Source organism: Colletotrichum fructicola (assembly GCF_000319635.2).
Source record: "Colletotrichum fructicola Nara gc5 chromosome Unknown KSG_Nara_v1_contig03, whole genome shotgun sequence".
Classification (NCBI taxonomy): domain Eukaryota; kingdom Fungi; phylum Ascomycota; class Sordariomycetes; order Glomerellales; family Glomerellaceae; genus Colletotrichum; species Colletotrichum fructicola.
Genome location: NW_027094053.1, coordinates 650,700 through 665,948, shown reverse-complemented (window position 1 = coordinate 665,948; position 15,249 = coordinate 650,700). Strand labels below are relative to the sequence as shown.

Genomic DNA, 15,249 nt, shown 5'->3' with positions numbered 1-15,249 from the left:
GCACAGCAGCCGACCTTAGTATCGCACCGGCAAGGGACGCTCCTTTGTTGTGTAGTAGAGCTTCTGCTTCGTTCTGGCTCTGTAGAACATCCAGTGCACTCCTCACTCAGTCATTCAGGCCTTCCACTATCCGTCTTTTTTCTTATCATGATGATGCCATCCGGTCCAAGTAAGAAGGAGGAAAAGTACTCTCTCCTGAAAGATGAGACCGGGAGAGAGTCCTACGAAGAAGAAGAAGCACCACGGCCATCTTCATCGTCGTCATCAGTCGATCAAGAGTCCGGAGCCGTCAAAGTGAAGAGGCAGCTCCGGATACCATGGCAATTCGACCCGGCCTGGAAGTCATGGTATCTCTTTGTCCCCCTCGGCCTCATCTTCTTCATCCTCGCGGGGCTGGCTTTCTTCCCGTCATGTGAGCCGTGCCGCAAACAAGACACATCCGGCTACGTCTGCGCACCCAACGGCGCCCTCCCCAAGATCGCCCGCGACAGAGGCTGCGAGTTCGACACCATGTCGTTCAAGTGGTACCCCAAGGAGGCCTTCAACGACAAGGACAACCAGGCGCTCCTCAGGGAGTTCCACGATCAGGGCCCGTGGCACAGGTACTACGACAAGGGCGGCAAGCACGAGATCCCGCCGACCAGCGAGGTGCTGACCGCGGGTTGGGTGTCGAGGAAGGAGCACACTTTCCACTGCATGTACACGCTGAGGCAGACGCACCTGTGGCTCATCAACGGCTACGACGCCCCGTGGAACTACACGCACACGCTGCACTGCACGAAGTATTTGATGGACACGATTTTGGAGAACCCGCCGAAGGACTTCGACGACCTAAGTGTTCATGGAACGCCGTGGCCGGAGCACCCTGATGTGGTAAGTCGAGTCGCGGGAGAATTTCTCTCTGGCACCGTTTGCTGACGAAAAATGATTGTAGGTGAAGCCATACTATCCTTGCAAGCAAGAGGGACTGAGTTGTGAGTCGTGGTGAGAGAGGCCACGGAATTAGCGGTGAGGTTGGGCGTTTCAATTACATTCATAGCATCGATCAGAGCATTTGCACGTCAATCGAGTGGCTGAAGAATTCATCAATTTATCTAGACTTTTCGTTGTTGCCGATTATCCGGCTCTGGAAAAACTTTGAGTGATGGCTGAAAAGTTCTGTTGCATCTTAATGATCGGCATATGATCATCCTGCGTCTATGCGCGGCAATCTTGGTGTAGGGTCACATTGAACTTGCATAGCCAGGAACCCGCGAGGTCTGGATATTCCATGTTTTAGTTTCTAACCAGAATTTCACCGCTGCAAGCTGTGTCTCTTGAGCTTTCTGTGGAAATAAAAATCGCAGCTTGGGACCGTGTTGCCCAAGAGATCAAATGGCTAGATGAGGGAAAACCGGGTGGGAGGGCTCGTGGTGCGGTCGGAATAGAGCAAGCGTACAGCCAGCAACCCCTGAAAAAAACCCCTCTGAGAGGGTGTGTGATTTTGTCATCACATTCAATCTCTCCAGAGATTTCACGCGCATGGATGGCAAACATGTTACGCTCTCAAATCCGTAAACACGGAGGGAAATGTATCGCTTTTCTAGTTTTCGTTCCGAACTCCTCGCATTCGACAGTCTTGGTGAACAGACTCTTTGCATCACAATCATTTAGATACCGCCAAGACGCCAAGAACACATTAACCCAAAATTGGGACGAACAATGCCACGCTAATCAAAATCACAGATCTCTGTCGATGAGAAGAGGGCAGCGCGGATGGCAAGACCAAACGAGCAAAGACACAAGGCCGATGTCTCGCATGTCGAGGGAATTTCGCCGGGCATTTTCCCATTCACGTCTTTCGATTTCGTCGATCGCAAGGCAGGGGCGAGGTAATTTGAGCAACTTGACGCGAGGCGAGGACTGGTGAACTGACAGACCCATGTCTTCATAAATCGACACAAACATTTTCCGCCAATTAAGCAGGCCGCAATCCAGCTTATGAGGGGTAATTGTGGACCAAAACATGGGGGTGAGAACCACCTGAAGCGGCTGGACAGTCTCGGGTACAGTGAACCTTTTTTCTGGTCCAACATGAGAACGACTCAGCGCCAACGGCTTGCTTTTGCAGACTGACTTGTCACTTGACGGCCTCGCCTAGCTTCGCCATAGGGGCTAGGAGAATTAGTGATCAAGTCAAACCATTACGGCAGATGGCGGCAATGCGGTGTTAGATTGACAGCGCACCTGCACGCTCCAAGGAGGCGGCGCCAGGCTAGACATTCCATCACGTACGATTCTAATTACCTTGCCGCTCCCTGCATGTCTGGAAAGGGATCACAGCGGCTGCCTTCAAAGTTGCTCCTCCCCCAGCCGTGTTATCCACTCGGCCGAGGCCCCTCTTCGGTAGGTTCATCCGAACATTCCTGTGTGGCCCAGCGAATAGGCGAGAGAAGCCAAGAGCAGGTGCAACGGCCCAGATCCATCAGAGCCAAAGGTCAACAAAGGGGCCGTGATTCGACCTGCAGGGCGTCCTTCAATTCTTGAGCTGTGGACACTCCTCACATGTAAGTAAAACAGAGGGCCAAATTACGTTGCACGTCATAGGGAGACAGCGCCTGCAGACGAGGCCATGCCCTTGTTTGGAAGGTCTGCCAATGACGGGATCCTTATTTGAAACGGCACGCCAGCACGCGCTGTTGGCGCGCTTGGCTGGTGATAGCGGGCAGGTTTATTTCAAACATTCTAACGGACCCGAGGATGCGCATCCCGGGGTCGAGTGGGGCTGCCGAAGACCGAGACCAACACGGAGAATCTCTGGCCCCCGGTCTGGCGCCAACGGACCCCGGCCTATCGGTATGCACCCCTTAGGTGCTCGAGATTAAGGAAACTTGCTTGAGTGGGGGTATTTCCTAATTGTTCAGACCAGTGCAAAGATGCCAAGACAGAGACGGAGTGTTCCTGGTTGAAGAGATATAACATGAACATCAGAGCTGCTCCGACACAGATCTCGTGTTTCTCTCTTTGTTTGTTCAGCCGCATCTTCGCTGCATTCCTCCTTTTTCGAGTCACCGCTAGTACGGTGTTTTGTCATTCTTTTCAGAAACCATCCTGTTGACCCTAGCGGTTAGCGTTCGTTCTCTCGCAATACTTACATTCACTTTTGGACAACCTCCAAGCCACTCATTCATCCCGATCACCTCCAAAACTCGAAACTAGAAGACACCTAGAAAGCGATTCTCGCCATGCGTTACACAATCTTGGGAGCCGCGGCCCTTCTTGGGCTCGCCGGATCCGCCTCCGCCCAGCTCCGCGCCTCGGCTTACACCGATCCCCAGACCGGCATCGACTTCCAGCGATACAAGCCCGACGCCTACCCGTACAGTTTCGGTATTGCCGTCCCCGAGACCACCGGCACCGACTTCATCGGCCAGATGGTGGTGCCCATCTCCACCAAGGGCAACTGGGGTGCTGTGTCATTGAAGGGAGGCATGTTGAACGGTCTGTTGTTCGTCGCCTGGGCTGATGGCGAGGACATCGTCACCTCGTTCAGAATGGGCAGCGCGTACTCCAACCCCGACGTCTACACCAAGACCGAGGTCAAGGCGACCCCCATTGCCAACGGTACTTTCGTCAACAGCACCCACTTCTCGTACACTTTCCTGTGCAGCAACTGCGTCGACTCCACCGCGACGACCCTTGCCGGCGAGTCCCCCATCCTGGGTTGGGCTTTCTCCGACACCAGCCCTACCACTCCCTCTGACCCCGCGAGTGCCCTCAACTACCACTCTGCTGGCTTCGGCCAGTTCGGTCTTGACATCGCCAGTGCCAAGTCCGCCAAGTTCGAGGAGTGGTCCAAGTACGCGAAGGAGGTTGAGACGACTCCTGTCCCTGGTAACGGCACCACCACTCCCGTTCCCGGCAACAGCACAACTCCCATCACCACCTCCAACAGCACCTACGATGTCATTGTCGTCGGTGGTGGCCCTGCTGGCATCATCGCTGCCGAGCGTATCGCTGAGAGCGGCGCCAGCGTCCTCCTCATCGAGCGTGGCCCTGCCAACACTGTCCCCCTGGGCTCTGACCTGGCTCTCCCCTGGAACGACACCCTCACCCCCTACGACATTCCCGCCCTCGGCAGCTCCATGACCTCCCTCTCTGGCATCAGCATGTGCAGTGACACTGCCTCCACCGCCGGTTGCCTGCTGGGTGGTTCCAGCTCCATCAACGGCCTCAACTTCATCCACCCCCCTGAGCACGACTTCCAGCGCTGGCCCAAGGGCTGGACCTGGGCCGACATGTCCGCCGCCGCCGAGCGTCTGTACGAGCGCAACCCCGGCACCACCGAGCCCTCTGACGACAAGAAGTACTACGATGACCTCACCTACAGGGTCCTCTCCGGCCTCCTGAGCGGCAAGGGCTGGAAGGAGGTCGACTCCATCGAGTCCCCCAACGAGAAGCAGGCCGTCTTCTCCCGCCCCTCGTGGTCCATTAAGGACAACCTCCGCGCCGGCCCTGCCCGCACCTACATGCCCTTCGCCCAGCAGCTGCCCAACTTCACCCTCAAGCTCGAGACCAAGGTGATCCAGGTCGAGCGTACCGGCAGCACCATCACCGGCGTCCTCACCCAGGCCGCCGACGGCAGCAAGCAGATCATCAAGGTCAACCAGGGCGGCAAGGTCGTCCTCGCCGCCGGCGCCATGTCCTCCCCCCGTATCCTCTGGAACTCCGGCATCGGCAAGTCTGACGCCCTCGCCATCGTCAAGCAGGGCGCTGCCTCTACCGGCGTCACCCTCCCCGCCGAGGCTGACTGGATCGACCTCCCCGTCGGCCACCACCTCCAGGACCACGCCCAGGTGATGCTCCAGTTCAACTCCCAGACCAACTTCACCGCCTACGGCTTCAACGCCATCGCCTCCAACCCCGTCACCTCCGACCTGGCCCTCTACAAGGAGGGCTCCGGCCCAATCACCCAGGCCGCCCAGCGCATGCACCTCTGGACTTCCGCCGAGGGCGCCGACGGCCGCACCCGCTACCTCCAGGGCACCGCCTCCGCTATGCAGAACGGCATCATCACCGTCCGCACGTTCCTCACCCACGGCACCTCCACTCTCGGCGAGCTCGGCATCTCCGCCTCGGGCAACACCGTCCTCAACACCAAGCCCTGGCTCATTGACACCGAGGACCGCAAGGCCATGTCCGACTTCGTCCAGTACTGGCTCGACCTCACCAGCGGCAGCAACTCCACCCTCAGCTACGTCACCCCTGGCGCCACCCCCGAGGACATCATCTCCACCAAGATGATCTCGGGCGACCACTGGGTCGGCTCCGCCAAGATGGGCACCGACGACGGCCGCTCCGGCAACGGCACCGCCGTCGTCGACCTCGACACCAAGGTCTACGGCACCGACAACCTCTTCGTCGTCGACGCCTCCATCCACCCGGACCTCCCCACCGGCAACACCCAGGCCATCATCATGATCACCGCCGAGCACGCCGCCGAGAAGATCGCCGCCTTCAAGGTCAGCGGATCCAGCAGTGGCGGTAGCAACTCGACCACCACCCCTGCCCCCGTGAACTGCAAGCGCTCTGAGAAGCGCGCTGCTCGCCAGGCCATGCGCTTCAGACGCCATGTCCACATGCACAAGTACTAGGTAGCCCTCAAGTGCTGAGCGGACACCACTGGGGCGGGGTTGTATTAGTTGATGTCATGAGTTACCCCTCCCGAGCATTCATCGTATATGTTTCCTTCTAGACTCTGTATAAAGTTTCTTTACATCGTAAATAAAGCATTTTAGATCATGAAATTTGATAGCCTTCGGGTGTGATGATTAATAATGCGATCTCATGTGGTACCTAGAAGGATGCCCAAAGAACGTCAAGCCCCAGCCGTTATATCTAAATTAAGCAAATCAATATGCCCAAGTCAGCAGGGCTGATGACCTTGGCCCCAGTGATCCGCATGTCTTTTGAGACTCGTGGGACACATTTTTGAACAGCAGCTCTTCACGATGAACAATAACACAGTGAATCTGCAACATCAATACCTTCGAAAATGTGAAGATGGAGATTGCAAGTATGGGAAGGAATTCATCCACTTTCCTTACTAGAAGCAACCGGATCCGGATGAGGAACCAACTTCAGGTGGGAGCCTGACTATTGAAGACCTCGCTTTCAGTGAATGGTATGTTCCGACCACTTTACCCCTGGCTAGGAAATAATCAGCGATAAAAGATTGTCGGGGTAGTGCATATGCCTGAGCTTCTTCCTCGTCAGCCATCCAGTAGTGTACTACGATATTTTGTCATTGAAGATTGGTTCAATTAACGCAACAAAGACTTGCCCTACAGACACTAAACACGGTTTCGCCATCATCGGTACTAGGTACGGTCGTCGAGCGGCCCTTGGTCCGGAGGCAGGCAAGGTAGCTGTAACAATCGACTCTGAAGCTCCGAGTCTGGAAGGTCGTTTTATGGCGGCTGCGCGCGTTTGGACCGGCCGGCGGTTGTGGGTCGAATCCTTTTAAGCTCTCAAAATATCAACGCGTGGAGGCGTCCACGAGTCAACATAGTAGGTACATATGCGTTACTGACCGATGCTAGCATAAGGTTTGCTCTCTGCATCGGCACCTTTGAAAACCATGCATTCCGCAGCATCCGCGTTGATGAACAAGAGGCTAGGTTAGAAGATGAATGTGTCAGACACATCACCAGTGGGCAAGCATTCTCCTACGGGCTCGTCAGATCGGAAAGATTAACCTGACGAGACAACTTCATTCAGTAGAAGGCTCGGCCTCATTGCTTTCTCAAGCCAGAGCCAAAAGCCCACCCGCAAAGACGAACAACTATGATGACGGTGCGGTCAACGGTAACCGAGAAATAGAATAGCTTCGGACAGCGTCGGGTAGCAGAATAGCCCTCACAGTCAAAGCAAGCAAAATCACCAAAGGTGCACAGGGAATTTGAACGAAACTTGAGAGGACTGACCAGAGCTTAGTTTCAAAAGTACCTTCCGATTCTCAGAACAAGCGGGCAAGAGTGGCTGTCTAGGTCATTGGGCTGTGGCGTCTTGAATGAAGGCGTCTTCAAGCATGCTCCCGAATATCCGTGTCTACCGAGTAGATAATATTTGAAAATTTGATAAAGTCATTCCGGCCAGTGGCAAGTGCAGTGAGGTGGAAACTTGAGCAAAGTCACTCAGGGCTTGCGGATTAATCAGCACCCACCTGTCTGATGTGTCGAATCCGAACAGCGGAGTTTGTGATATAGGCTCTCAAGGTGCCGCATCTAAAATACGATAAGAAACAACTAACGTTAGATCATCATCCATTGGTCTAGTAATTCCAGATAATGTTGTCCGGGTCACTTTGGCAAACATGACCGAGCCAAGTAAAGACCTGGTGAACCGAGTTCTGCATACTACTTCCGGACTTTATCATCACAAGCCAAAACAAGACACAATAGATCACCAGTAGAAGTTGAAATTCATGATTCGATTAAACGCTCCGCTGGTGGTATCTCCAAACCTCTAAACGCTGACGACTGTAAACTTCAAGCACAGGTAAGCCAAATTCGGGTTCCGAGTCAGCTCGAACGCCCCGTTTGATGACCATATTACCACTTCCGTGATGTCCTTCACCCCAAGCACCTCCTTGTGCTGGCTCAGCATCCAGGCTGTTGCAGAACCGTGGGTGCTTCCCAGAATAGCAAGACCCTCGTCGGTGTCCATCTTGAATGTAACTCGTTGGCCCCATTCAGGGACCTGGGTATATTTCGCCCTACGCAAGGCCTCCATCACAATCTGGAAAGTCTTGTTGTAGATAACGTGCGAATGAAAAACGGCCTTGAGGTTCTTGGGATCGTCACCTCCAGCTAGACAGCCGTCTCGCCACTGGAAGTAGGCGATATCAGATGAAGTGTCCAAGTCGGGGACGTCCCCTTTTCCATTGTTCACGCTCTTTGCATAGGTAGGGCTGAAGTTTGAGTCGAAAATAAATACACCAGACTTTGGATTTACGACGTTGGTGTAATGCGCCATCGTGGGCTGGCAGGACGTATCTTAGTACAAATGAAACGATCGGGGGTATTATAATCGTGCTTACATATCCCGTCTGGCCATTCGCTTTCTTGAACTCCCGGTCGTGGACGAGATTCCACAATGTATTTTGCGTTGCGTCGACCGGCAAAGCTGGGTCCTCGAACGCGGGGCTCAGCAGGTTCCCGAAATCAGGCGCGCGACCGCCTGCGTATGGGAAGAAATAGACATTCGGTGTCCAGCCCCATTGCAAAACTTCTTCCGGCTCCTGGAATGGACTGGCAACTGTTTGTCCGCCGTTGTATTCTTGCGCCTTTGCGGGATCCAGTGGCAGGAGACCCTTCAACCATTCACCCTTGTCGGCACGGCCTTCGTAACTGTCGTCGAAGTAAGGAAACGCTTGCCTCACCCGCTTAGCGAGCTTTCGATCGGAGGTAGCGGGCGCAGGCGATGCGCTGATGGGAAGCAAAAAGTTAAGGAGTGAAAGCCATAGGAACAATAGACGGAAAGTTCCTGGCACAAATGAATGACTAGTGCGAGACATTGTTGATAGTAAAGACTGACAAGTAGTTGGAAGACGCAGCAGCAACACACAGGACAAACGCCAAACAACGACACACGACAGTGCGTGTGCGGTACTCAAATCCTTTAATAGGCAGCTTCAGCGGAAAAGAATGATCGGCTTCGGACATTTCTATCATTGGAGAATATCTAGAAAGTTGATTAACGGACCAAGCATGGAGCCATGGGCCCGGCGGAGCGGGGCCGGACTGGCCGTTGCTTAATCAATTGCGGACAGGCCCGTCCATGCTTGACTCGTCCCCAAGCACATGTATGCAGCCGTAGGCCGGCCACCCCGCTGCCGCAGCACGCGGTAAGCAGAGCTATTGTTGGCTCAAGCCCCTGTTTTATTGAAATAAAGTTCAAGACGTCACTTCAGTACTCAATGCACAACCAACTTAATTAAATTGCGCACTTTGGATGAACATGTTCACAGGCGTTCACGTTTATTTTGGTTCTCTTGCCAAGCGGAAGAGTAATGACGATTAATGGGCATATATACTGCTCAAGCGCCGAAACTACGAAGCAGTCGTCTAGGCCAGATCAGCGCCGGTCCTTCATGATCACTGATCAGGAGGTCGTTGATCCAATTTCATATTCGACCCCTCACGTCGCATCATTTACCTAGTCGGTCAGCCGCCTTTTGGAAGTTGATAGTTATTTCAGCAGGACAACGGTAACGACATGAACGACATCAACAATACCGAAAGCAATACGAAGAAGACGACGATAATTGTGACGAAGACAGCAGCAACAGACACAAGAACCGTCTTCCGAATTCCAGACTATGAAGCTTTCTGCATGAGTTGACGCTAGAAGCTTACCATCCGAAGAGAATGACAAGGACGCTGCATGCCCGTCTTCGGGAAGTTGCAGCACTATAGGATTTTTGAAAATAGGCCAATCCCATATCGTCGTCGTCTCGACTGGACTTTCGTCCGGCGTCTGGGTGGCAGAAATGAGAGCCAGAGACCGTCCATGAGGCGAAGACGCAATTCCTTTGATACTGCAATCGGGGTTGTAAGGTGGTCGCAGACAGTCCATGTTTTCACCGGATTCGACATCCCATATATGGAAAGCGCCATCAAAAGATGAACCCACGAGAAATCTTCCATTGTGGGACAACAAGATGATGTGTCCCCGGCGGTACCGAAGTTCATCGCCTTCCTTGGCGATGTTGATTGTGTGCAGGCGGCGGCTGGAAATTACGTCCCAGCTTACAATGCTACGCGACTGCGTCAAAACGGATAATCTACCGTCGGAGGAAAACTGCATATCCTCAACTTGCCTATACTTCTTATCGACGTCAAGTGTCTGAATGCAAGGGTCCCAATTGCTTGCCATCTTTGGCTTCAGCTTGATCCAATCCGGCTCTTCAAGTTTGAACATCTCTCTGATTGTACTACCGGAAGGGCTGAACACAAGTGCCGAATTGTAAACTTGGAGAGGCGCGATCTCGATGGCGTCTATGTGCAAACGAATGAATCGTCTCATGTCGTCAACTATCTTCTTCAGGCTTCGATTTTCTGTGTTGGCCTGATCGACGCATTAGGCCTGAATACAAAGAATCTTGGGGTTGATACGAGCACACTTACCACAATCTGAACGAGTGTCTGTATGCCTTTGACAGCCTCCGGTAATTTTTGAAGTATGCTGAGAGCCTCTAACCAGTGCAAGAAGGACTTTCGGACGAATGCCTCAACCTGGTTATCATCTGATAGGGCTCTCGCATCACTGACCTCTTTGAGATGATCAATCCAATAGACGCAGGAATATTCGAGCGAGGCCAATGGGTCAGACCGAGGGCGTACAATGTCGCTTGCAAAAGCCCCAGGGGAGTCCAGTTGTAAGGATTGCGCTTCATCTCCTTCAGACTACCCAGTGATTGGACAAACAATTGATGATGTAGGTCCCGGGTGCTGGAAAGAGAGAGTCTGTTCTTTCCTTGCTGGACGAGGAAGTCTTGCGCGTACTGGTGGATGAAATAGACCGTATTCTCTTGGATAGTAAGAAATGAACCGCATTCTTCGATTATTTCTCGCAGCACATCGTGGCTGTGCACACCCAGCTCCTGAACGAGAACTTGAAGTTCACAGAGAGTTAGTGGCCGGAACGTTGCGCAAGCAACGCTGAGAATATGCCGACAGGAATTTGCATCGCGAGATTCAATTGCATGCTCCAGCATACGGTCGTAGAGTCTCGTGAGGTCTCCAGGGATTGATTCCAACTGCGCCATGGTATGTCGTTCTTGGACCCGATTCAACTCTGCGCATACCAAGGCCACCCAGATAAAAGTGTCTCTGGCCTTCCGTAGAAGGGCTTCAAGAACAGCTTCCCGTGTCTTCGGGCTGTATCTTTTGCGCAGTGCCAGTTCTTTGACTTTGTGTCTCACGAACATACTCACAGCCTGAGATATGGATTCTTTGTTCAACTCGAGAGACAGGATGTTCTTTTGCGCTTGTTGCAGTTGTTCGTTGATTTCAGGCCAGTTTCTGCTCGAGACTATCCACTTGGCTGGAAAGGAGCCAGAGAACTCGCTGATAATGTCCATGAGCTCTGTCCGATCGGTCGAACACTCATCTAGAGCATCGACCAGTAAGATCGCATCTCTCAAATACGGTTCTCCAAGCATTTTGCCGAGTACACTTTGTAAGGTCGTGATGTCTTTGAGTGATAACTCGCCCTCAACATCGTATTTCTCTCGAACATGCGAGACTAGATCTGGGTGATTCTTGCAGAGAAGCCATATCAGACTGCGGAGTACTGAGGTCGCGCTCTTGAAATCACTATGGGTTGCCTGACAGAAGGCATAAGACAACGGACGTGAGGACTCGGCCTTCAGCTCGTCGATCATACCACAGAGAAGCATTGTCTTTCCCTTGCCTGGATCACCTCTGATCCAAAGTAGACGATTCTGTGGGTTAGAATGGAACCTCCTGAAGTCTTCATGGTCGAGTATCCATTCGTAAGAATCTTTGAGGAGTCCGCCTCCTGTCCGCTGAATCTTTGCCTTGTGAGTTTCTGGGTTGATAACACACAAACGCGCAAGGCATTCCTTATCCTTGTCGTCGTGATGAAGCTTGCGCAAGATCAAGGTTTGCTGTTCAACCGCAGTCTCCACTGCTTTGATGTCCAATCGCAGGTCCTTCAGGGTGCTGTCGATATCTCGAAGGCGTCCTTTCAGCTCTTCAGAGTTATGCTGTTCCACATCTTTGCGCAAAGCTTCTTCGACACTCTGAATCGCATCGATCTTTTGTTGCCAATCGTCAACTTTGAAGACGTCTCTAATGAGAACGCCCGCTAGTTTTCTGTTGTACAAGACAACGCTCTGGATTTGATACAGCAGGAGCTTCTTGTAGAGACGAGCAATATGAGCTCTCAGTTGCGTTTGCAACTCGATCAGAGACGTGTCAGTCTCGCGGATATCGAGCAGAAGTTGCGTCAACTCCCAATGCCACCGGCTTCGTTCGAGTACAAACTTGACACCGTCACGATTGATGCCCGGCTCAGTGACGGGATTGGTTATGATCTGCGAGACTATCAGTGGGGGCTTTTCCGCCTTGGTGGAGCTCCTTACATACATGCAGGTCGTGACGCCCACCCAGGCGATAGCAGCAGTTGGCTCAGATTTGACAGCGGTGGCGATGAACTCTTTAATGTTCAGGACAGGCTGCATTCCTTCCATGATCTTTCCTTTGACCATTGCCCTCTTCTCTGTTTTCTCTAGACCCAATTCGACGAGCTTAATCATCTGCAATTGCCTACCCAGCGTGTCCTGTTTGATGGCATCTGTTTCGTTTGCAGCATCGGAAGTTCGCGTACTAGTCTTTCGCAGCTGGACAGAGAGGATCTGCTCGTATTGTTCGAATATTTCCGGTTCGTCTTTCTTGGCTTCGTCGTAAGCATCATTCCAAATTTGTCTTCGCAGTTCTTGAAGACTGATCGAGGCCAGCGTATTCGTGGTCGTAGACGTTTCAGAGGCGGGGAAGTTCGAGAGTGTGGATGCCGTCGTGGGTGTCGCTGATGTGGCTGGAGAAGTATCCGAGTCCAAGGTGGTCAATGATGGTCCATCGCTCCGTTTGGATCGATATTTCTTTCGAAGCTTGGAAACGAGCTGCATGGCGAAATGACCTTCGGTCAATGAAGAGACCAGGCTTTCAATGAAGTAATCTGTGTTTTTCAAAAAGCGAGGGGATTTGAACAATCAAAATTTGAAATTTCGGCACACACAATGACGGGGACTCGTGTCAGTAAATAAGACCTTGCTCCGGAGACGCATAGATGCATGCTCATCAAGCTGCTCAACCAATTGATCACACTGCATGCGGCAGTGTATGCATTGTAGTGGGTCGAACCCATGGACTGAAGACTTTGTGCGCCTCGATTGGTCAAGTCGAGGTTAGCAGTCGAGGGCCTGCTTCTCGCACCCCATCCTGTGCCACATCGCTGCGTTAAAGACAGCACCACGGCGAGATGATTGGAGGGGTGGTCTCGAAGTCGCCAAGGTTCCAGATTGGCTTGAAAACATCCAACCACCCTACCTATCAAACGGGCTGAATGGTATGAGTGATGGAGATTTGAAGCTGCTACGTTTTGGCTGCACTCGTGGTCTTTAACAACTACTTACAGGGGTGGCGGGCTTCCATTCGATACATTTTCTTGGCCACATATGGTTTGAACTATGGCACACTTATACCTAGCCTTCTTAACATGGCCTCGATCTTTACGAAGTAGGCTTGAAATATAGAAATCAGATGTTAATAGGATGAGGTCTGGATTAAGAGTCTAGCTAACTCGGCGGATAAGTAATGTGTCGTGCCGGGTCTAAGATCTTTTCATTGATAACTTTATTATCCCTATTATCCTTATCGTCCCTACCGTCCTTATCGTTCTTGTCGTCCCTGTTATCCCTATTGCCTATGTCGTCTCTGTCCCTACTGTTGTCTCTACCTTCTACCCGCCCAGATAGCAAAACTCTGGATTAATGTTGAGCCCCTGAGTTGAGGTTGTAGATCGCAATGGCTCTGCCATAAGTGAACGTTGCAATCTAATCAAAATTATTTGCTGAGCTCTCATCAACAGAGCCTACTTCCAACGTAATTGGTGACGGATTCCAAATTCCCCGCCTCTTGCCTTACATGCTAAAGATACAAGGTCAAGGTCCCAACAGAGGATTTCTACGTCCACGTAAAAGGAACACAAACTCAACAGCAGAAGGCCAATATCGTGGTATTGATAAAGCTATATGCGTTGCAACCACCACATTGATAATCTTAAGGCTGTTATCTAGATTTTCTTAATCGTCTGAGAGATGCTGTGGCAGCCCTCCAGATAGGAATTCGGTCGCTCTCCAACCAATTCTTGATGTCGAAACAATAAGCTGTGGCTTCCCCGTCTTGCTACTTGCGCCGTGTTCCGGACGTAAGACTGTCAGTCGAGACGAGCCGACTTCTCAATTGCCGGACAACTGCGCGCTGCGATTTCCTCCTGTGCCTAGCGAGCGTGGAAGCTGTACGCGTTCTGTCAACTTCAAGTTGTGATTGTTGTTGAAATGATGCATTGGGCATAGATAGCGAGACCTCTATGGTGTCCGCATGGTGCCCAGCGTGCAGTGGGCGCGGTCTGATTGCCTCCTCTCTAATTCGGCCTGGGCGAAGCTGCTCCAAGAACGATACCACTGATGCTGCCGGGCTATGAGAAGAAGTCTCCTCCCTGGCATTGGGTAAGGAGCTGGTTTCGAAAGTCGCAACTTTCTCTGGCTGGGCTTCTATCTCGGCATTCAGCGGTATAGGAGTCGTTGAAGAGCCATTGGCGCGAATTTCATGGCAGGCTAAGTTGGCTTCTTGGACGTTGGGCGTATGACAGAGAGGTCTGCAGGGCGATTCTATGGTGCGTCTCACAGCTTCCTCGGCGTTGCCAAGGTTGCTTGAACCGGCCGATGGTGTACTACAGATTTCCATGACGGCATCATCTTCCAAAACTTCCGTGCCTAGAGTAAATCGTTGAGGGCTATGTGGTTCGATGCTTGGCAACTCGGATGCCGAATGATTTCCCGCAGAATGCGATTTTGTTACGACACTCGAATGCTTTCGGTGTGGGTCCTCCGTAGCCTGATGAGCGAACATGCTCTCGAACGAGTCAAAGCCTCGAATTCTGGCATAAACTTGTAAGGTTCGAAGTTCACCTGCATCGGCACCAGAGCTTTGGCTGGGGTCGTCGAGGCTGAACGGCGTCAACAGTCGTACGCTCGTCCACATGAAGGAGTCTTCTCCGTTACTCTCGCACCGCATTACCGGTACCTCGCGAGCCGACACCAGCGACTCCCCATCACCGTAACCTGCAGCCCAACTGATGATTCCCTCTTTGTCAAATTCATAACAACGAGGCTTGGGCATATCTTTGTGCAAATTCAGATCGCAAAACATATCGTCACGCCCGCACATTGATAGGTCCTTCCATCCCAAGGCCATCACGACGGACGTCTTATTGGTCTTCGGGCAATTGGCCCAGTAGAGATCCCCTGGCTTGGGGTTCAAAACGTCTTCCGATACGTTTTCCTTTTGTAGTGTCTGCTGAGAGACTGCTGGCAGCGACAGACCTCGTTCGGGAGGAGGCGTGGGCGTATCGTGACGTGAGCGGGGATCATATCGGCTTCGCAATAGGTTCATGGGCTTG

At 52.4% G+C, this 15,249-nt stretch overlaps 3 protein-coding genes across 3 annotated transcripts; 2 read left to right on the top strand and 1 right to left on the bottom strand.

Annotated features, from left to right (window-relative positions):
• Positions 1 to 147: 147 nt before the first annotated feature.
• On the top strand, positions 148 to 988 carry CGGC5_v004961 (uncharacterized protein; the record flags this gene model as incomplete). Its single annotated transcript, XM_032030374.1, has 2 exons — positions 148 to 873; positions 935 to 988. The coding sequence occupies 2 exons, from the start codon at positions 148 to 150 to the stop codon at positions 986 to 988; spliced, it is 780 nt and encodes a 259-aa protein (XP_031893211.1).
• Positions 989 to 3,224: 2,236 nt separating this feature from the next.
• Positions 3,225 to 5,633, top strand: CDH-1-6 (Cellobiose dehydrogenase; the record flags this gene model as incomplete). Its single annotated transcript, XM_032030363.1, has 1 exon — positions 3,225 to 5,633. One exon carries the CDS (start codon positions 3,225 to 3,227, stop codon positions 5,631 to 5,633), a length of 2,409 nt encoding a protein of 802 aa, XP_031893210.1.
• A 1,873-nt stretch (positions 5,634 to 7,506) lies between these two features.
• Positions 7,507 to 12,694, bottom strand: CGGC5_v004959 (Vegetative incompatibility protein HET-E-1; the record flags this gene model as incomplete). Its single annotated transcript, XM_066151370.1, has 5 exons — positions 7,507 to 8,022; positions 8,081 to 8,412; positions 9,399 to 10,110; positions 10,170 to 10,315; positions 10,375 to 12,694. 5 exons carry the CDS (start codon positions 12,692 to 12,694, stop codon positions 7,507 to 7,509), a joined length of 4,026 nt encoding a protein of 1,341 aa, XP_066009239.1.
• Positions 12,695 to 15,249: the final 2,555 nt, after the last annotated feature.